Source organism: Bos indicus x Bos taurus, chromosome 10, assembly GCF_003369695.1.
Source record: "Bos indicus x Bos taurus breed Angus x Brahman F1 hybrid chromosome 10, Bos_hybrid_MaternalHap_v2.0, whole genome shotgun sequence".
NCBI lineage: Eukaryota > Metazoa > Chordata > Mammalia > Artiodactyla > Bovidae > Bos > Bos indicus x Bos taurus.
The window spans coordinates 67,664,519-67,688,190 of NC_040085.1; the positions used below are offsets into that span (position 1 = coordinate 67,664,519).

The window sequence follows — 23,672 nt, forward strand, 5'->3', positions numbered from 1 at the left end:
GAGACTTTACATGTGGATCTCTGCTGCTACCACAAGGACCCTTTCCCTGCCCCTCTCCCCCCCGCCCCAACCCGTCCCCTACACACACTCCTATACCATCACCAAGGCCATTATTGTTCTTGTCGCATCTTTTTAACATTTACTTTCAATTGCTTCTAGGGAGGGCAAATTCAGTCCTATTTAAGTAAACCTGAATCACTTGTATCAGCACCAAGACTGTCCCAACTTGCCTATGTTCCATAATTCTGAGTATGAACTAGAACTCTTCTTTCTCCAGAGTCCAGTATTTCTAGCTATGCAAGCCTAAATTTAAATGTTTTCTTTTTGACTTGACTCTTTCAATATATTAGCCTTAAAATCTCCAGATCTTTTTTTTTAAGTTCTCTTTTCCCTTATTTCCATTAATCTTCCAAGTTTTTATAGATTCTACCTCTTCATTTGTCTTTTGTCAGCCTTTTTTTCACTTCTACTGCCTGCTGCTCAGCCCCTCGTTACCATCATTATATTCTAACACACATATATTGCTGCTATATTAATGTTCCTTAGGTTGCTATTTTGCTTCCCAACTCAAAATTTTGGGGAAGCTGCATTTGTATATTTAAGACTGATCTAATTGTGGCACCCATGGCCCTCTCTAGTTATAGCCTTAACCATCCCTTCTAACTTTGATTACTCTTCTGTATATACTTTATATTAGAGTCAAACTGAATTATGCACACTGTTCCCCAAATGTGTGATGTTTTTTCTCACCTCTATATTTTTCGCTCTTCCTTCTGCCCAAATGTTGTTACTCATCTCTACTTACTGAAATTCTAATGTCTCTTTTTCTGAGAAGGACTTTTTGATTTCCCCTTAACTTAAAGTTATCTCCTGATCTCTCTTTGTACTTTTATAAAGTGTTCTTGTAAGTCTTGAGCATTTACTTTACATTGTGTTATTGTCACTGACGTCACTACATCTACTCAATTTTTAACTTCTTCAGGACAGGCATTGTGTCTTGTTCATCTTTATATTGCCTGAAATATCCAGTCCAGATCCTGAATAATAAATATTTGAATGAAGTACTTGGCTTGAATCAGACTGATCAATGAAGAGAAGAAATCAAGTTGCTCTTTGTTAGTTGAGTGTAATCTCATTTTATTAGTTATTGAGGCTTAGAATGGGAGTAAATACACTTCAGGTTGTTTAATTCTAACTTTGCTTTGAAAAGTCATTTAATAGGTTTTTTTTCCCCCTAGTAACAAAGTAGAGATAATTTCCTCCTTGCTTTACAGGAAGATTTTAGAAAAATCAGATATATAAAAATGTTATTTGGTATTAAAAAGAAATTTTATATTTTAAAAGTTCTATAAATATACAGAATGTTATAAATTGAGCTAACACATCTAGTAAAAGTTTGGAGGAGTTTGCTTAAGTTCTTTTTTTGGGGACGGGGGTGTGCTTTATGCACTGATAACACAGTTAGGGAGCAAATTCATACCGTGTTTATATTTCTTTGTAATCTGGCCAACTCGAATGGCTTGAATGTGCAATGATTAAGTGTTATTCTCATCTCACCATCTCGGGGAATCACTGCTATTGTGAACCCGCTACTTACTACAAGTGCATGAAACCCCTTGGCTGTATTGGGGTGAGCAAAGCAGGTGTGAAGCGTTGTTCTCATATTGAGACTTTCCATTGAATAGCACCTAAGTACTGGGCACTGTGCTACTTCTGCTGTAACAAATTTGTGTAATTAATTATGTTTTTAAATTTTATTTCATGTTTTCATAAGGCCTTGTGAAAAAGGGTAAAGAGCAAAATACACAGCGGAGCTTTTTTCTCAGAATGAAGTGTACCCTAACTAGCCGGGGGAGAACTATGAACATAAAATCTGCAACATGGAAAGTAAGTATAAAAATGATCTGTGAATGCAGCTGATTTCTAGATAAATTAACGCATCTTGCTGCTGCTGCTAAGTCGCTTCAGTCGTGTCCGACTCTGTGCGACCCCATAGACGGCAGCCCACCAGGCTCCTCTGTCCCTGGAATTCTCCAGGCAAGAACACTGGAGTGGGTTGCCATTTCCTTCTCCAGTGCATGAAAGTGAAAAGTGAAAGTGAAGTCGCTTAGTTGTGTCCGACTCTTCGCGACCCCATGGACTGCAGCCCACCAGGCTCCTCCGTCCATGGGATTTTCCAAACAAAAGTACTGGAGTGGGTTGCCATTGCCTTCTCCGAATGCATCTTGACATTACTAGTATTAAGACAGCATTAGAACTGTGAGGGAAAACTTATTGTTCCTTTGTGTTTATAGATTTGATATCCAAAAAAGTTTAGTAATTCATCAGTTAAGAGGCATGAACTTAAGTTATGTGCACATTTGGCTTTGCCAACTACCCAGTGTTTGAATCTTGATACACATTAATATTTTATTTATTGTTGTATCATTTCTTTGCTCAGTTTTGAAACATCGTCATCAGAGCAAGAAATAACCATCAAACAGGTATAGTGGCCAGATAAATGAAAAACAAGCTCAGAGTTGTGTGAAGGGAAATTTTTTCAAAGACTAATCTTAGGGTGGTAGTGTAGAGAAAAACACTGATTTTCAAAAATATAGTGATCTACTAATGATAGTAAATTTTATCAAAGCTTACTTGCCATGTCAGACTCAACTGTCTCTGCGTTTTGTTTTTTACTAGCATAAGTTTTTTTAAAAAACTGCTTTGTTTTTCTTCATACTCAGGTACTTCACTGCACAGGCCATATTCATGTATACGATACCAACAGTAACCAATCTCAGTGTGGGTATAAGAAACCACCGATGACGTGCTTGGTGCTGATTTGTGAACCCATTCCTCATCCATCAAATATTGAAATTCCTTTAGACAGCAAGACTTTTCTCAGTCGTCACAGTCTGGATATGAAATTTTCTTATTGTGATGAAAGGTAAGTGAAAATATAACTTGAAATTTTTAATTAGTCCACAAAATTGTTTTAACTGTTGACTATAGTGAAGACTGAAAGCTGGAAGAAAAATAGACCTCTTTAATAAATCTAGTTCTCTAGTTGTGGTGTGTAGGCTTCCTTCCACTTAAGTTGAATACAATCATACATCCTAGAATTTTGTAATGAAAGGTAAGTGAAAATATAACTTGAAATTTTTAATTAGTCCACAAAATTGTTTTAACTGTTGACTATAGTGAAGACTGAAAGCTGGAAGAAAAATAGACCTCTTTAATAAATCTAGTTCTCTAGTTGTGGTGTGTAGGCTTCCTTCCACTTAAGTTGAATACAATCATACATCCTAGAATTTTGTAAGATTAACTTTATAGATTAATTAAACCACATTTATTGAATATTTACTGTGTACCATGCATACTTACTCTAGCAGGTGCTATCCAGTGATTATTAAGATGAGGTTTTTTTTCCTTTAGGTGTTCTAATTTATTTAAAGAAAAAAATAAATATATTTCAGAGACATACAATACATAATTTGAGGAAGGATTACTTCTGGTTGTGGACTAGAAAGGAAAGCCTTTGGTCATCTCCTCATCCTACATATTTTTCCTGAGCAGCTTTATCCTTGCTGATGGTGCTGTTTTGCAGATTTCTATCCATAACTATTTCTACTTAATTGCCAATTTGATATTTTTATCTAGATACATATTCTTCTGTATTATAAACTAAATATTTCCATATCTGACTGAACCACTCCTATCCCAAAACAACTTCAGAAACAGTTTTTCCTCTTACAATACCTGTCATGATTAATATACCAGTGTAGACATATAACTCCAGCAAAAATTGGAAAGTCATCCTTAACTTTTCTTTTGCTCACTGATCTACATTCTGTTTCAAAATCTTAATAGATTTACTATGTATGTCTCCTCCATTCCCTCCTTCCACTCTTGCTTTCCTGCCATTGAGTTCTTCAGCTCATTATTACCTTTGGCTTGAACTGTTGCCATTTAAGTCTCCTAACTGCATCTCTGCCAACAGATTTGTGCCCTTTTAATCTCATCCTGGTTTCCAAGAAGTGAACTTCCTAATGTGGAAATCAGATCACGTCTTGTGAAAATGCCTCATTGCTTCCCTTCATCTTCACACACAAACTTTTGTTTATAAAAAATATTAGAAGGGTAGGAGATTTTTATTTATCAAAAGAAGACATGCGTTTTGAAAAGCTGAAAGAAAAATAGACCTGTTTAATAAATCTAAACTTCTTAGCGTGGCAAGGAAAGATGTTTATGATCTGGCCCCTGCTGACTTCTCCCCCCAATTTGTTCTTTTTTTTTTTGAGGAGACTTTTATTTTTGACTGCTAGGCCTTTGTTGAGGTGCACGGCCTTCTCGTGTATGTAGGCTTAGTTGCCCTGTGGCATGTGGGATGTGACCAGGGATCAAACCCGTGTCCCTGCTTTGGATGGTGAGTTCTTTACCATTGGACTGCCAAGGACGTTCCTGATTTCCCCAAATTAATCAGGAGGGTGGGAAGACCCTTCTGATGTGGCCCTTAATGTCCTACTTCCAGAGAACTCCACATGCTATTTTGTTGTCTTAGTACAGTGATAGTTTTCTTAACTCCAAACACAAACTTAAAAAAGCCACTGTTCCTTATATGTGGTCTGTCATAGCCTTTTTTCTGTTTTGTAATTATTTGCTTGCTTGTCCCATTTTTTACTGTAAAACTGTAACATAGTGGCTGAAGGCATAGGTTTTGTAACTAGACTACTAAATGCTGACTTTGCTGCCTATATCCAGATGATCTTAGACACATTTCTACTTTTCTTTGAGCATCAGTTTGTCACAGTATAATACATGTATTTGTATTATCTTAAAATTGAACATTATACAAGAAAATTGATTTTAAGCCCTATCCTAAGCTGAGCTAAGTCACTTTAGTTGTGTCCGACTCTGTGTGACCCCATAGATGGCAGCCCACCAGGCTCCCCCGTACCTGGAATTCTCCAGGCAAAAACACTGGAGTGGATTGCCATTTCCTTCTCCAAAGCAAGAAAGTGAAAAGTCAAAGTGAAGTCACTCAGTCGTGTCCGACTCTTAGCGACCCCATGGACTACAGCCTACCAGGCTCCTCCGTCCATGGGATTTTCCAGGCAAGAGTACTGGAGTGGGCCCCATTGCCTTCTCCTACTGGGTGGGAAAATATGACAAAGCACTGGCTTTGGAATCACATCATTCTTGATTCAATCCTGGCTTGTAGTCCTGGTACTTATAGTGTGGCCTGGGTGTTAGAACTTAGCTGTTTTAAATCTCATCTTCCTTATCTGTTAAATAAGAAAGAAAGACAAGAAAGGGAAGTTGCTCAGTCATGTCTGACTCTTTGCAACCCCATGGACTGTAGCCCACCAGCCTCCTCCGTCCATGGGATTTTCCAGGTGAGAGTACTAAAGTGGGTTGCCATTTCCTTCTCCAAATAGGGTCATGCTTCAGAAGGCTGTGGTAAGGATTATAAGAGTTTGTTGAGTGCCTAGTGCACATAGTGACTGCTTTACCACTGGGGTTAACTTTAAGAAAAATGAAGACAGAAATGCTAAGACATATTTTATGGTGTTTGGTGCCAGTATTTATATCAATGCATGATAGAACAGATATTGCCCATCCTTCTTTAGAAACTATTTTTATGTTTTTGAACTCAATATATAAAGTATAGGGGTGGGTTGGGAAGAAAGGAAAGTGATGGAGTTAGAATGATAATGAAAGGGAGTGACACTGCCCTTCTGGTTATATCAGAAAGTTAGCAAAATGGTTGTGATAGAGAGCTAAAAGCAGCCTGCTTAGAGACCAACCAAGTAAGATTTTGAGTCTGACCAGGAGATAGATGTTTTCTGGTTACTCTTTTCAGAACTTCTCACAGCTATACCCATTAAGAACCAACGTGGAAAAAATTTTGCTCATTATTGAGGAATTCTAACATATCAGATTTCTTACATCTAAAATATCCCACAAATAACTATTATTAATTGTACTAATTTCCATTTGTAATCATTCAAACATTTGAGTAGCTACTATGTTTGTGGCACAATAACATATTGAGGTAGAAATGAAGCTTAATATTAAATAGTTCCTGCCCCATGATACTTAGAACAAATGAATTGTGTACTGCATAGTTGGTTTAGATTATAGGTTTATAGTCCATTACAAACACTTTTTGGTTAAATTTTCCTGATCACTCCTCCCCCTTTTGGTATAAAAAGCTAATGTTAAATTAACTTTACCTTTCTCCCTCAAATATGAATAAAAATGACCTTCTAGGAAACCATGTTGTTATATTTTGACATCCTTTGTCCCTTAGTGATAGTGGTACCTCAACTCAGATTGAGAAGCACTGATTGACATCTGATTAAATCAAAGCTCCTTAACATGATATACAAAAATGAAAGTGAAGTCACTCAGTCATGTCTGACTCTTTGCGACCCCATGGACGGTAGCCTACCAGGCTCCGCGACCCATGGGATTTTCCAGGCAAGAATACTGGAGTGGGCTGCCATTTCCTTCTCCAGGGGATCTTCCCAACCTAGGGATTGAACCTGGGTCTCCTGCGTTGCAGACAGACGCTTTACCGTCTGAGCCGCTAGGGAAACCAAAAGCTCTCATTAATCTGATTCTCCTGCCTACTTCTGCAGCCTTACCTCCCCACTAGCCTGCCTGTACAATGTCAAGCATTTTCTTATCTCTGTCTTTGCTTTTTCTTCCCCAAATAATTTACTCTCTCTGACTCTCTTCTATACTCAACTCATAAGTCTCCTATAAGAAGCTGTCCCTCATCCCCATGATTCCTTATCATGGACAGGGGTGGTTCCTCTAATTCCTGTAGTATTACTATCACTGCACCTGCCACATAATTTCTTAAGTACTATGGTTAAGTGCACCAGAAAATTCACCATAGGTTGAGTTTGTTTTTGCCTTTGCATTTTCATATCTAGAACAATGCCAGGCACATATGAGAATATTAAGGTTTAAATAATTAAATTTTAATTCCATGAGAATTTTAAAAAATATATAACCCATATAAGACCAATTAAAATTATATTGGTGGCTCAGATGGTAAAGCATCTGCCTGCAATGTGGGAGACCTGGGTTCAATCCCTGGGTCAGGAAGATCCCCTGGAGAAGGAAATGGCAACCCACTCCAGTACTCTTGCCTGGAAAATCCCATGGACGGAGGAGCCTGGTAGGCTACAGTCCATGGGATCCCAGAGAGTTGGACACAACTGAGTGACTTCACTATTAAAGCATAATTAGGACTGTTGTGATTTTTTTTTTTTTAAGCTTTCCTTGTAATGCTGCCACCTAGTGTTGATGTGTTTAGAGATAGCCCTTAGTAAACAAATTTCGATTTTGGCTTAGTTTGCTTTCAGTTCAGTTCAGTCGCTCAGTCGTGTCCGACTCCTCGCGACCCCATGGACTGCAGCACACCAGGCCTCCCTGTCCATTGCCAACTTTTGGAGTTTACTCAAACTCATGTCCATTGGGTCGGTGATGCCATCCAGCTATCTCATCCTCTGTCATGCCCTTCTCCTCCTGCCCTCAATCTTTCCCAGTATCAGGGTCTTTTCAAATGAGTCAGTTCTTCGCATCAGGTGACCAAAGTATTGAAGTTTCAGCTTCAGCATCAGTCCTTCTGATGAATATTCAGGTCTGATCTCCTTTAGGATGGACTAGTTGGATCTCCTTGCAGTCCAAGGTTGAGTTTGTTTTTTTTTTTTTTTTTACAAATAAGCTATTTATCTATTTATTTATTTTGGAATAAACTATGGCAGATCTTTCCTTAAGGTGTGACAACAAACAGTATTACTTTTATACATTTCTTTGGATAAAGATACCTCCCCTGTGTGTTTTCTAGAGTTAGTTGGTTTTTTATATTTTTGTATACAGTATATTACATAACTTTTGCTTGAACCTCAGTTAGAAAGTCCTTTGAATTCTAAAGCCTGAGAAATCAAAGAACTTAACTCATCTTTTGCTCCCAGAAGAGGAGAGAATATTTTTGTTAGCATGATACTATTTCTCATGAAATAGGTTCCATTTCAGACTGTGGTTAGAGAGATGCATAAAATATAGTCTGTGTCCAAACTGAACTGCTAAGGAACAGAATGGGTAACTGAATTACTTTCTAGTTCATTTTCAGTTTGATATCACTGTTTCATCTAAGATGAATTTCTATAATTTTTTGTAATTTCAAAAAGTAAGTACAAGAGCATCTTCCCAAACCAACATAATAAGAATTTATTTAGTTCCCATATTAAAATTTTATCATAGATATTGATCCCCCAAGGTGTGAAGCCTTGCCTAGGAGAACTGTCACATAAAGAATCTGATTTTATACGTATACACACAAAAAGAATCTGGTTTTATGGTAAAAATAATGTTATGGGTTTAGTGTATATTTTAAATATCATTAACTGCCTTTGAAGCTTTTATCATTTAATTTAGCAGTCCTTCATAACTATTATATTAATTAATTGCCTTATTACCAAAAGTATGTACAATAAAATATGATAAAGTAGGTAACAAGTTTGGGTGAAGGAGATAGAAGGGTTAAGCAGCAGGGTGAACCCTTGGAGCTTAAAGGAATGCATGGTGCTGCATTTAGTATCTGTAGACTTACTAAAGGTGAGGTATAAGTTTATTCAAACCAAGAAGAATGCTCTTTATTTTTGAAAATTCAATTATCCATAAGATTAATGCATAGCAGATACTCCGAAGAAGCAAAATTGTATTCATTAGTTAGTTTATGTCAGTTTTATTCTTATATTTTTTACTTAACAGAATTACAGAATTGATGGGATATGAGCCAGAAGAACTTTTGGGCCGCTCAATTTATGAATATTATCATGCCTTGGACTCTGACCATCTGACCAAAACTCATCATGATAGTAAGTATAGACATTCTAATTATTTAACTGTTGCAATTTCTACTGTTTGGTTGTATATCTGACTAATCTTCCTAGACCAAACACTTGAATAAACCTCTTCTTAAGTAATCTAGATCATTAAATCTTTGTTTCATATTTGTTATAACTAATACCAGTTAAAGCAGAATCATTTGATAATATATAAAACTACCCTGGCATTTTACAAAGACAAAAAATACAGACTATTATAGTATCATTTTCAGAACTCATGGCTAAGTATTAAGAACAGTTAACACAAAGAAGGCACTCAGAAAGTAACTGTTCAATGGATTAATGAATATGAATATGATCAACATCATGCACAGTTAGTAGAAATAAGAACCTTGACATAAGATGTAATTCTCAGTTTTACTCATATGAATGTTATTTGAAGACCGCGTGATAAGTAAAATTTTGGAATTTCTCACTGGCCTGTTTAATCTGTCCCTAAATATGACTTCCCAATGTGATTGGGGATGCCTGAATGTCACTGAGTTAGCATGATTAGCCTTGAACTATAGAATGGGCCTAAGTCTGCAGTCAGGGTCTCAATACTCCATGATAACATCATCATGTTTATCTAGTACTTCTTCCAAATCAATAATTAAGATTGCCTACATTGCCAGAAGACTTTAGCATACCAACTGAAATTCACATATGCTAGCACAACTATAGCAGGAAACTATAGTAGGAATTTAAGGAACTGGTAGCAGTGCCCCTTTCTTAAATGTTCTCAGTAGAATTAGTTATTCATTCTTTAATATTTCTGATATGTTCAACATGTAAGTTGTTAAAGGAGTTTTAGTCACTGCTGTCCTTCATTCCTGGCTTTCATCTTATTTAAAGTGAAGGTTGGCAAGAAAGGAGTGTATTTGGGGGATTAGAATGGAATAGGTACTTTTTCAGCTATCCTGGGGTGTTTTCACTGTTTCTTAATTTAAACAGTTACAACTGATTAAACATTTCTCTTTTTTTCTAAAACAGTGATCAACATTCTGCATTTATTCATTCAATTGAAAATTTGAAGTTATTTTCTCTACATGACACTTTTTTCCTTTTCACTCCTAGTGTTTACTAAAGGACAAGTCACAACAGGACAGTACAGAATGCTTGCCAAAAGAGGTGGATATGTCTGGATAGAAACTCAAGCAACTGTCATATATAACACTAAGAACTCTCAGCCCCAGTGCATTGTATGTGTAAATTATGTTGTGAGGTAAGCTTGGAAAATAAATATTTGGGGGCAGCAAGTAGTAAGTCTTTGAATGCTCTTTTCTTTTATAGAAAAGATTATAAATGATAACTGAATTTTCACGTTTCTACCCAATTACTGTTTTCAGTATTCTGAGTTTCTAAGGCAGCTATCTTTCACTGATTCCACTAATTACCATCAGTAGCTAGTCATCCCCATCCTTTCTACTCCCATTTAAAAAAAGACTTTGAAAAAATACCACATCTCTGATGGATTAGTTTGTTCTAGTCATACAGCTATCATCATAAATTATCTCAAGGCAACTATATTATTTTTATAAAAAGAATTCTGGCCCTGGAATAGTTAGGTTTGTGTCATAGCTTTGTCCCTCATTAATTCCATGACTTGGGGAAATCTCATTTCTCTGAATTTCATCCATTTAGGAGAGATAATAAAACTTACCTCAAAAGGTTAAAATGAGGATTAAGTTAAATTATTTGTGAGATTACTATAAAAGGCTGTATGATGGGACCCATGACTCTTGTGTATTCATGAACTCTTCTCTTAGTGGACTGGCTTGTGAATATTGTGGCTATCAAATTTCAGCTTGTTGACCTCTGTGACACAAACCTCCTCCATTTTAGAAATTATCACTTTGTATTTTAATTGTTTGCACACCTACTTTCACATTGGATTTTACACTGCCTAAAGCAAGGGTTAGATATTTTGAACTTTGAATCCTCAGTTCATTTAGTAAACACTTAAAGTTTGTTGATTAAAGCAGCAGTGGTTCAGTGGTAAAGAATCCCCTTGAGGATACAGGAGACCCTAGTTTGATCCCTGGGTCAGGAACATCCCCTGGAAAAGGAAATGGCAATCCACTCCAGGATTCTTTTCTGGGAAATCCCATGGATAGAGGAACCTGGTGGACTACAGTCCATTGGGTTGCAAAAGGGTCAGACATGACTTGGCAACTAAACAACAACAAAATTAAGCGAAACATGAAGATGGAGCTGTTGTACATCATCCCTCTTCAACTCTATCCTATAGGTGGTATCACAGATCATTTTCTTACCACCATGGAAAAAACAGTGCCCCTCTGCGAAGGACCTTTGTCATTTATATCTTAATATTCTAGGACCATCCTTAGATCATGCTTCATATATTAGTGTCCGAGAGTTCTGTGTTAATTTCATTCCATGTGGGCACAAAAGATCTGTTTATTGTCCTACATGTACTTGACTATTATATTTCTTTGTCACCACCAATCTTCTCAAAGGGATAGCTGAAATTTCTTAATTGAAATTAATCAAATTTTTGAATTATCTTGTATTGTGAATTTTAATATAATAGGTCTTTATTTCATATTGGGATTTAAAACCCTGAACATGACCAGGTAGGCATGAGAGATGTTTTAAGCATCCTTCCATAAAGCAGAATTTTGAATTTTTTTGAGACATTTCAGAGTCCTTCTCCTCCAACATTGTGTCAAGTGGTCATTTAAGAATTACTAATCTCTCTTTTTTGACAGTGGTATTATTCAGCACGACTTGATTTTCTCCCTTCAACAAACAGAATGTGTTCTCAAACCAGTTGAATCTTCAGACATGAAAATGACTCAGCTATTCACCAAAGTTGAATCAGAAGATACAAGCAGTCTCTTTGATAAACTTAAGAAGGAGCCTGATGCTTTAACTTTGCTGGCCCCAGCTGCTGGAGACACAATCATATCTTTAGATTTTGGCAGCAATGGTGGGTCTTTAGTTATTTTGTTAATTGCCTAAACTTTACCATTTGTTGTTGATAATCATTTGGACATTGTGGCCTTGGGCCCTGTGATTTGGAGATGATGCTTCAATATCTTTAGGGCATCTCTCCTTCCCGCTTCTGACTGCTCTCAGCTGCTCTCTTTCTGTACCCTGCTGCCATGTTTTCTGCACAAGTGGGCAGCTATATGCAGCAGCCATAAGTTGAGCTAAAGAATAAATAAGGAGTCGTACCATAATATCACATATTGAAAAAGAAAACTAATTTCAAACTAGGTTAAACTTTAATGAATAAAAGGTATGAGAAGGTTGGAATGCAGGGGTTTTTAGGCTATATAGATTACAGAAGTTGTCAGTAGTGGATTGGTAGGATAACTCAGACTTACAGTTATACCATAGTATCTGCAGACTTTTAGATTAAGTAAAATTTGGTAACATTTTTGTTACTTAAGTCAACTAGACAAACCTTTTGTAAGAGGGGGCATAAATTTCTGTATATGTTAAAATCTAGGTAATCTTTAAATTGATTTTTCCCCTACAGACACAGAGACTGATGACCAACAACTTGAGGAAGTTCCATTGTATAATGATGTAATGCTCCCCTCATCTAATGAGAAATTGCAGAATATAAATTTGGCAATGTCTCCATTACCTGCCTCTGAAACTCCAAAGCCACTTAGAAGTAGTGCTGACCCTGCACTCAACCAAGAAGTTGCATTAAAGTTAGAACCAAATCCAGAGTCACTGGAACTTTCTTTTACCATGCCCCAGATTCAAGATCAGCCAGCTAGTCCTTCTGATGGAAGCACCAGACAAAGTTCACCTGAGGTAGGTGTCATAATATAATTAGAAAAGGATAACTTATAGATTTTAATGTTTGGGGATGTATTTGTAAATTTGAACCACGTGTCATAGTTTTGTTTGTGTGACTTTTAGCACTTTTAAAATTTCTGCAAAAGCTATGCCTACCTTTGACCTCAGTCTCATGTTTCAGGCTCAAAAACAGGAATGTGGGAAGGAGATGCCTTAACATAAGGCAAAAGGTAAAACATACATTGCTCCTCTGTGTATTTAATATCAGCAGGACAATAAAAGTCTTGAATTTAGACATCCACAGAGGGCAATACTGTGTGCTTATGACTGCTCCAAGCCCATTCATATTACCCGTTGAGTTGGAGAATTATCTAGTAGCAAAGGGCTTTGCCCAGTTTAGTACAATTTCCATCACTGTATTGACATTCTGTGTAAGTATTATATGAAAATACCAAGTCTTACCCAGAGTAAAAGCTTTATATTAAATTTAAGTTCTGTCTTGATATTAGTTTTCTCATATACAGAATAAAAACAATCTTTAAGGGCTAGCTAGGCCAAGACTGAAGGTATCAAATAGGGCTCTATATCCCAATCTAGACATACTTGATTTCAGAGCTTCTTATGTCTAAAAACATGCTCATGGACGGGGACTACTCATATTTGAGTATTATGAGTTGATAAATGAGGCTCAAGTAAGCCTTTACAAGTGATACATTATTTTACATTAAATACTTATTCATTCAAACTGGTAAGCTAAAAGTAGGAGATCTGACATGTCATAGCCTTTCAGAGAATGTATCTATTCTCTGGGGGCTCAGTTTTGTCTAGCACAAAAATGTTGGAATCATTTTGTTTTTAATCCAACCAAAATAAATCTAACAAAAATGTTATGATGAGGAAGGCAAAAGTTTATGCTTAGGATATACAGCTATTGTTTTTTGGTTAGAATTCTTGCTGAAAACTAAACTAGTACTACATTCATTAAGGGGAATACAAGTAAAGAACTTCAGTCTGCAGCCCTGTCCCTACTCCAGCCCCCAGATTTGCTGTGTGATTTTTAGGTAGATCACTATAGCAACGTGGCCTCAGTACACAGCTAGATTCCAATGAGTGTATCATCTAGGTATTGGCCAGCTAGGCACCCTTGGGAGTTGAACTATTAGGTGAGTTTTATTCTTTAGAATAAGCAGATAAACACATCTTTTAATTTTATAAATGATGTTATGCACAGTTAGAAATGATTATACGGACAAAATTGTAAGTGTAAGTTCAAAAATTTAATTTCTCACTAGTTAGATAATTTGATAGAAGAGAAGAGTTCTGTTGTGTATTCTCTGAGATCAGGTTTGCAAATTCTAACAACTAGCAAAACATTTATGCAAGCTTCCTCAGAGAAAAGTAAAATATATTAATTCTTTTTACAGCCTAACAGTCCCAGTGAATATTGTTTTGATGTGGATAGTGATATGGTCAATGAATTCAAGTTGGAATTGGTAGAGAAACTTTTTGCTGAAGATACAGAAGCAAAGAATCCATTTTCCACTCAGGTATATAAACTTGTTTATTATATATATTTTCTATTAAAATTTATTCTCAAGTGGCTGTGGGTTTAACTTATTTTTGCTTCATAAGGTATGGCCATTGTAAAAACTCATGTATCTTGTTTTAAAGGACACTGATTTAGACTTGGAGATGTTAGCTCCTTATATCCCAATGGATGATGACTTCCAGTTACGTTCCTTCGATCAGTTGTCACCACTGGAAAACAGTTCTACAAGTCCTCAGAGTGCAAGCACAAATACAGTATTCCAGCCCACTCAAATGCAAGAACCTCCTATAGCCACCGTCACTACCACAGCCACCAGTGATGAATTGAAAACAGTGACAAAAGATGGTATGGAAGACATTAAAATACTGATTGCATTTCCATCTCCTCCCCACGTACCTAAAGAACCTCCTTGTGCCACAACGTCACCATATAGTGATACTGGAAGTCGGACAGCCTCACCCAACAGAGCAGGAAAAGGAGTCATAGAACAGACAGAAAAATCTCATCCAAGAAGCCCTAATGTGTTATCTGTCGCTTTGAGTCAAAGGTATTTATATGTAACATTAAACTTATAGTTTGGTCATTATTCTTAAGGAAATGTGTATGATGGTAAATTATTTTTAAACATAGCAAACTTTTTCATATTTATACTTTAAGGAACATAAAATTGACATAACAAATTCTGAACTTAAGCACTCAAAAAATTGTTTCTAAATTAGCTTATGTATTACTTTATAGTCACATCACTTATCTAAATGTAGGAATAGGAGGTCTTCTAATACCTCTAAAAATAAAATCCAGCCAGTAAGTTCTATAAATGTATAAAAACTGGCCCAGTTTCTTGCAATTGCTTAAATCAGACTAGTTAACTATCCTCTCGGAGCTCTTTTTAAGCTTACCTGAAGAAAAGGTAACACACATCCCAACTTAAGTGTGTGTGTTAGTTGCCCAGTTGTATCCAACTCTTTCCAACCCCATGGACTGGAGCCCACCAGGCTCCTCTGTCCATGGAATTCTCCAGACAAGAATACTAGAGTGGATAGCCATTTCCTTCTCCAGGGGATCTCCCAACCAGGGACCAAACCCACATTGCAGGCAGATTCTTTACCATCTGAGCCACCAGGGAAGCCATTCCAACTTAAAAGTATTAATAATTCTCCATTCCAAATTGAACTTGATGGTCTTCAGTCCTCAGCATTCAATACAGATACTTAATAAGCATTTAAAACTTTTGGATGTATAGTTACAGCTATATTTATACACACACATATATAGACAGATAACTAGTAGATAGATAACTATGTAGTTATATATAACCATATTATAACTACTGCATTTTGTTTTTCCTTTTCATTTGTAGAACACTAGCTATATCACAGATTAAATAGGTTGGTTTTTGGAGGGTGGTTTGTACTAGGCCTTGGTTGCAGCATGTGGGACCTAGAGATCAAACCCATAGAGTTGGAAATGGATATATTGATAAATACATCCATTGGGTGTGCAGAGTCTTAACTCTTAGACCATCAGGGAAGTCCCTAAGTATTAAAATAGGTTTTTAAGAGGTACAATAGGAATCTAAGCATGTTTTATGACATTGCTTCTATGGAGTTAATTTGAGCAAACATATGGACACCACCAAAATTTTAAGTTATAATTTTGGTGTATGATTTGCAATAGGATTTGCTGTATTTTAACTTTGAGGCTATATAGAGAAAACGAGTCAGTGGGGCAGTGTGTGGGGACAGAAACGATTCCTTCTCCACAGTGCCTAGACTGAGATGTTAATAGCAATAGGAAAAAGCACTGCCATAGCCAGAGCTTATGGCTTTTTCTCCTGCCCTGCATCACTACTTTGACCTAGAATGCTAGTAGAGACCTTTTCCCGGAACTTGGAAAAGATCTTGCAACTTTAAATTAACAAAGAAGTATTCTACATTACTTTTCTACTGTATCACCAACCAACTTTGGAGCTCCTCTGGGCAATGACAGTGTTACTAATATTTAACTCAGTACCTAACATGGAGTACTTGCTTTATAAATGGTTATTGGATGAAGAAAAGAATGAACTTAGCAACAGAATTAGCAGTGATCTGTAATTTAGTTACACAGATGAGATTTTTCAGTTTTCTAAATAAGAAAACCAAAGTCCAACAAACATCTAGTCAAATTAACAATTTTTTTTTTCATTAGTTCCAGTACAGTATGCACTAAACACTTTAAGAAATGAATTTACCTTTCAGAACTATATGGAAGCTTTTTCTTTACTACCTCTCTTGGTAATTTGAAAAAATCAAAGTGCTGTATCAAACCAGACAACTTGAAGTTTTAAAGATCGAAAATAACTATTAAAAGTACTACTAAGATGATATTTACATGATAGACTGAGTTATCCTTAATAAAGATAACATGTATATAAAAATTAAAATATGCCTGTCTATATATTGAAGGTTTTATAGAATTTTTTAAGAATGCAAAACAAGACTGCATGTAGGAGAGCAGTTAGAGTAGTACCTCACTTACCCATACGCCATTCTCAACTAGATGAACAGAGCAAGGATCTATTATCATTATGTTGGGGTTCGGGGTAGGGAGCTGGTTCTTGAAAAGACAAAACATATAACAAAATTGATGTACTTGACACATAAAACAGTTCTTTACTGTTTACTATTAATTTTAGTTGCAGATAGTTCAAGTTTGATAACCAGATCAATACTGAGGGCAAAACAGCTTAGTGGGAAGATCACTGGGAAGGAGAGTGGGTATTAGGAGACCTACAGTGTACTTCCATATTTGCAGCTAATTAGGAACAGAGCAAGTTACCTAACAGGCCTCAATTTTTTCATTTATAAAATATGTATTATATACATGTATTATCTTGGGGACTAGAGCAAAGCTAAAATGAACTAATTAAGATGCAGTGTTTTATAAACAGTGAAAGCATTATTCGAATGTGAAACTGATGTTGTATTACAGTAGTCCCAAGAATATGTATGTACTAGGTGGAATGAAAGGCCACTATTTAACTCTTTAACATCAATTTAGTTCTGTTCACTTCTGTTTTATAAATAGGGTAATGAATAGTTTAGGAAATTTTGTTTTAAAAAATAAGCTTTGACTTTTAGGGCAATAAACTTTAGTATAATCAGGAAAACTTATGTATAACATTATATCCCTTAATGTTGGAAAATAGGCATAATATATTTTGTTTAAAAAGCTAACGGGATATTTTTAAAATAAATAAAACAACCATATTTTTTATTAAAAAATTGTTTGCAGAACTACTGCTCCTGAGGAAGAACTAAATCCAAAGATACTAGCTTTGCAGAATGCTCAGAGAAAGCGAAAAATTGAACATGATGGTTCACTTTTTCAAGCAGTAGGAATTGTAAGTGTGACAGCATGTTTGCTTTTCTATTCTAGCTGATGTGCTATTTCTGAGTTAGATATATAGGTAACTCCTTGTATCTTCCAAATATTAATGGTACATTCTCAGAAGTTACACATTGGTTTCTTTCACTTTGTACATGTTCTTTCTTAAAAGTACAAACATTTAAAGAATACAGTCTCAAAAAATTCCAAACACTAGAGATGTATTTAGAGTAAGTATAGTTCTCCCCTCATTCCACACCCAGTATCATTACCAAGTCTCTTTCTCTTCCCTTTTGGTTACTTTTCCTTCTTACCCACAGAACACAGTCAGTGCTAGTATAAGCCATACCGATATTTTCAGACCAAATTAACTGGAAAGCATTTTTACATTGTTGTCATATGAGTGGCAAATGAATTCATCACAGCAGCATTAAAAAATAGAATTTAAATAACTGAGAGCAGTCTTTAAGAATCCTGCCTATGTATTGTTAGCAAATTTATACTGATTTCAAAGTCCGTGATTTAAAAAAAAAATTCAACATAGTAAAATTGAAATAATTTTACTGTTTTCAGGGAACATTATTACAGCAACCAGATGATCGTGCAACTACCACATCACTTTCTTGGAAACGTGTAAAAGGATGCAAATCTAGTGAACAAAATGGAATGGAGCAAAAGACAATTATTTTAATACCCTCTGGTTAGTTTACTCTTTCTTCCATTAAATATCACAAAGAGAATTAAAGTATATGAAACTTTTATTTAGGAGCTTTACTCCAAGTGAGAGGGATTTCCATTCCTTACCAGGATTAAAAAGTAAGGTTGCATTTTATTTGATCACTAATAGTTTCCAGATGGAACTCTGAATTATCTTCTTTGATCTGTGTCTGTGTGCTATCAATAATGAATAGAAGCTGAAACTTGTATATTTTAAAGCCTTTTTCTAAATTGGTTTAAATCACTCCTCTGCACCTTCAAGGTTCTTTTATTTTATTTTATTTTTTTTCAAGGTTCTTTTAAACAGTTGTGACATAGCACCAGTAATGCTTGTTTGCACTTTCTTGATTACATAATTGTAGTTTTGCCTAACAGACTAAAAACCCTTCTAGAGCTAACTGGCCTTATTCTCCCCAATACCTAGGGTATAGTTGCTGTTTAATAATATTCATTGATTAGATGAATGAATACTTAGATATATATCTCTTTGTTTTTCAGATTTAGCATGTAGACTGCTGGGGCAATCAATGGATGAGAGTGGACTACCACAGCTGACCAGTTATGATTGTGAAGTTAATGCTCCTATACAAGGCAGCAGAAACCTACTGCAGGGTGAAGAATTACTCAGAGCTTTGGATCAAGTTAACTGAGCTTTTTCATAATCTCATTCCTTTTTTTGGACACTGGTGGCTCATTACCTAAAGCAGTCTATTTATATTTTCTATATCTAATTTTAGAAGCCTGGCTACAAATACTGCACAAACTCGGTTAGTTCAATTTTGATCCCCTTTCTACTTAATTTACATTAATGCTCTTTTTTAGTATGTTCTTTAATGCCAGATCACACACAGCACATTTTCATAGTTCTTCGGTATTTAAACCATTGCATTGCAGTAGCATCATTTTTAAAATGCACCTTTTTATTTATTTATTTTGGGCTAGGGAGTTTGTCCCTTATCGAATTATTTTTAATAAGATGCCAATATAATTTTTTTAAGAAGGCTGTAACCTTTCATCATGATGAGTTTAAAAAATTTTTACTCAGTTTTTTCACATTTTACATAAACAATAATGATTTGCCAGCAGTACATGGTAGCCGCAATTGCACAATATATTTTCTTAAAAAAATACCAGCAGTTACTCATGCAATATATTCTGCATTTATAAAACTAGTTTTTAAGAAGAAATTTTTTTTGGCCTATGAAATTATTAAACCTGGAACATGACATTGTTAATCATATAATAATGATTCTTAAATGCTTGTATGATTTATTATTTAAATGGGTAAAGCCATTTACATGATATAGAAAGATATACATATATCTGGAAGGTATGTGGCATTTATTTGGATAAAATTCTCAATTCAGAGAAATGATTTGATGTTTCTGTAGTCACTTTGCCAGCTCAAAAGAAGACAATACCCTATCTGTAGTTGTGGAAGTTTATGCTAATATTGTGTAATTGATATTAAACCTAAATGTTCTGCCCACCCTGTTGGTATAAAGGTATTTTGAGCAGATTGTGAACAACAAAAAAAAATCATGCTTTGTTAGCAAAATTGCCTAGTAATGTTAATTTGCTCAAAATTTGATGTTTGGTTTTATGCACTTTGTCGCTATTAACATCCTTCTGTTTTCATATAGATTTCAATAATTGAGTAATTTTAGAAGCATTATTTTAGAAATATATAGTTGTCACAGTAAACATCTTGTTTTTCTATGTGCATTGTACAAATTTTTCATTCCTTTTGCTCTTTGTGGTTGGATCTTCTAACACTAACTGTATTGTTTTGTTACATCAAATAAACATCTTCTGTGGACCAGGCCCACTTTGACCAGCTTTTATGTTAAAATAATATTTGTTTCAACACATCCAACTCATAAAATTGTTTACCGACAGTTTAAGTATTTTATATTACATTATTCTTGCTATTTCTACATTTACCCTATTGCCATCACTTTAATTTATACTGTGTCCCTAACTGTAATGTTAAATAATAACAAACCATAATATTCCACTGTAAAAAATATGCTTTTAGAAAACTGTCATTTATGAATTTATGGATCTTTAATTTATTAAAGTAAAACAAAATTTTAATGTTTAATATGAATGGGATGAATGAAACAAATCCTTAACATTATAGTTACATAATTTTGTAGGGGTTAGAAGTTCTTTGTAAGATTTCCAATCTATTTTCACTCACAGATGAAGCTATTTAGACCTTGAGTGATAAAGGATTTGTCCAAGCCTTAAGGGTAATAAATGGCAGACCAAAGATTTAAACTTAGGTCTTCTGACTCTTAATATGAAACCAGAAAAACCTTGCTTTGTTTCTGCGTTAATGATACTGTATGTTTTAAAATTCTTTAATAGCTTTATATTCATTTTCCATTTAAAAAATAGCATTTTTTTATTGTAAAAGTAATACATTCTCACTTAAAATTTTAAAACTCAGCACAAAAAGATATAACAAACAGTGAATCCTTTCTCCTAAAATTAACAACAGATTATTTTTATGGATAAAGTAAATACATACAGAGCCTTAGGCCCAGTATACTGAGGTTACAGGAACAACCTGAATAAAATTAAGCCACAGACCTTAAGTGTCTGTTTTTAATCTTAGAATGAAGAAAATGTGATTACAATTACATGAAAGTTTGGGAACAAATGTTTACTAAGACTCATATTTCACTGTAAATACTATGAACCAAAGTGCTTCTGAATTTAATTACAGATAGTACTGGAGGTGGTATTTTAGAATAAAGTAGTTGCTTAATATTCCCAGTTGAAATTAAAAAATTCTCATTTTGGTAGCAAATTAAGCTGAAATCGAGAAGTTTATCATTTTCAAGTATTAGTAACGGTCAGATCTGTAATGACCAAGAGTAGGAAAATGACTTTTGGGAGCAAGGGTTTAGATGAGAAAGCCACTTTAAAGGACAGTGCAGCTGGAAGAAAACAAGTATCCACCCCTCTCATTCAGAAAACAAGCCCCCTGGAGTGCTTGAAGCTGTTTTAAATAGCAGAACCAGTCCTTCCTCCAGCAGTGTACCAGCCTCTTTGAGACCATCACAAATGTCTTTATAATGTCTTCATCCAAATACAGCCCTACCTCAGCAACCATAGATAGACCTGTAATGTCTCCCTTCCTTATGCATGGCTATAGTTTCCCCTTCTCTGATGCTGTCGTGACTGAACGACCATAGTGTTATTTTCACATCTGAAGAAAGTATGGCAAAGGAGTTTGGTGTATTTTGTTCACTTGTTCTAAGTTTCACTGTTCACTTTGAAACTGAAAGAGTTCCACAGAGATTCTACCACTGCTGCGTACAAATTTTAGATTAAGAGTTAAAATGAACCTAATGTCTGTTAGTACTCTGTGCTAAGCTTTTTGCATGTTATCTCACAATCTTCCAAAAAACCCTATGAATAGGACCTGTATTTCATTTTGTAGATGACAAAAGTCTTGGAGAGGTAGCCTAAGATTCAGAGCCTCTGAGCTGGTGGAGTGCTAGCCAGTCCAGTAAAACCCTACTCCTCTCCCAATTAACTGTTTAAATGGCAAATATCAATAGAAAGCAATAGGGATGTAGGGAACTGAGGGTGGTAATGCAATCACAGAGGACATCGAGGGGATGTTCTGTAAGAGGAATGGCAAGACAAATGGAAATGAATAAAAGTGTTCTGGTGCTATTTAGTGAGTTTTGAGTTTGAACTAGAGATTCAGGTGTCTGCTTATGGTGACATTAACTCACAGGTAAATGAGGTGGTTTATGAAAAGCACAGTGATAGACTATAAAAGGCCACATGAATATATGGTATGGTTTTGTCAGCGCTATTTGATTTAAAGGCATGCTAGACACATTTATTTTCTTTAAGCTTGTGTTAACCTCACAACTACCATTTCTAAATTTGGATTTCTCCTTACAATCTTTAAAATACAAAAAAAAAAAAAAAAGTTACAGGGTTTGCTGAAACCTAAGCATTCTAAAATTCACATTTCTAATGTAGCAACGTCAAAAACAAGTTGCAACGAATACAAAAAAAAATTTAACGGGGTTTGATTAAATAAAACCTTTGCAAACATGTTAGCTAAAACCAACAAAAGTGTAAAGAAAAAAATGTTACTCGGGTGTTTTTTTAAGTCTGTTACTAACCACTTCGCTCGTATTTCATCCCTTTAAATAGCGCTGAACCTGTTGTCCCAGATCATTTTACAGACAATTAGTTCAATCTGTAGGATCTGAAATAAAATAGTCTCCTTGTAAGACAAAAGCCATACTTTACCACTACCTCCTATGAACACCTTCTGGAGCTTTGTTGTGTTCACACCTTTCCGAGGTTTGGACATAATTTTTATTCTTACCTGTAGTGGACGGTTTTATCCAAGACGCTGCTCAGACACCCGATCTCCTTGTACTATTTAATTTCTTTTATTCCCTTTTCTTGGCTCCATTCCCGGACGGAGAGGAAAGACAGGTGCCTGAGAGCGGCAGTGATCAGACCCTCAGTGGGGAAAATAGCTAGGATGCGGAAGGGACCGGCTACCCCTTCTGTTTCTAGCGCCCTAGTGCCTACATGATAAGGATGTGAAACGTGAGCCGCCCAAAGAAACTTCCCCAAACCCCGCCCACCGCCCTGCAGGCCACGCCCCAGTACGTGCTGGGGCGCAGCACCGCAGCCCTGGCCCCTCCCCGGGACTGGGGGCCAGCGCGAGGCAGCAGGAGCGGCGCGTGGAGCCGCTGCCCCAGGCTCCCGCCTACGTGTGGGAGAGCATGTGGAGGCACTGCCCCGCCCGGCCTTGGGAAGCACGCGCGCGGGCGGGTGATCGCGGGGAGGCGCTTGGCGCGAGGGCTCCGCGTTGCTTGTTGTCTTCCGAGACTCGTCGGATTTTGCTGCCCGCCCTTCCTCAAACTTGGTCGCTTTGGATGTTGGGGTTGCGGAAGGAGAGGGGTAGAAGGTGGCCGAGAGATCTGAAGGACTGAGACAGGAATTGTTGCTCTAGTTAGAACTGTCTTCTGAACTCTGAAGCAGATAGATGCTTTGGAGTGTGATCCTCCACTCCAAATACCGAGAAAATCCACCAGAGAAATACCGAGGGGTTGCCTAAAAGATTGAGTAGCTATGTAAGATTTTTTAAAAATTACTCATCTACTAATAACTGGTCAAAAATAGAGTTGTGTGTTTATTTCAAGATATTAGCCTTAAAGGCACTCAGAGACTTCGTTTATTTTAAATTAAGCATTTGAGATATGCCTGATTAATAGAAACTTTAGCTTCCCCAGGTGGGTTTTTATTGTTGGTTTGGTTTTTTTTGCCTGTCCTGTTTTTTGAATTTGTTGTGTGACTGCACCCTGAGAATCCTTTGGGAG

At 36.0% G+C, this 23,672-nt stretch overlaps 1 protein-coding gene across 3 annotated transcripts in view; it reads left to right on the top strand.

Moving 5' to 3' along the window:
• HIF1A (hypoxia inducible factor 1 subunit alpha) overlaps positions 1–20,125 on the top strand; it is a 44,986-nt gene extending 24,861 nt beyond the window's left edge. Inside the window, exons 5-15 of one of the 3 annotated variants that reach the window (XM_027554266.1) lie at positions 1,775–1,887; positions 2,724–2,926; positions 8,770–8,876; positions 9,963–10,110; positions 11,618–11,838; positions 12,394–12,680; positions 14,090–14,212; positions 14,337–14,761; positions 17,491–17,599; positions 18,157–18,283; positions 18,799–20,124. In XM_027554266.1, coding sequence (XP_027410067.1) covers positions 1,775–1,887; positions 2,724–2,926; positions 8,770–8,876; positions 9,963–10,110; positions 11,618–11,838; positions 12,394–12,680; positions 14,090–14,212; positions 14,337–14,761; positions 17,491–17,599; positions 18,157–18,283; positions 18,799–18,950 — 2,015 coding nt within the window. In that variant the 3' untranslated portion in view covers positions 18,951–20,124. Of the gene's footprint in view, positions 1–1,774; positions 1,888–2,723; positions 2,927–8,769; positions 8,877–9,962; positions 10,111–11,617; positions 11,839–12,393; positions 12,681–14,089; positions 14,213–14,336; positions 14,762–17,490; positions 17,600–18,156; positions 18,284–18,798 lie in introns of all 3 variants that reach the window. The other 2 variants (XM_027554267.1, XM_027554265.1) reach the window with 2 other exon arrangements.
• Positions 20,126–23,672: the final 3,547 nt, after the last annotated feature.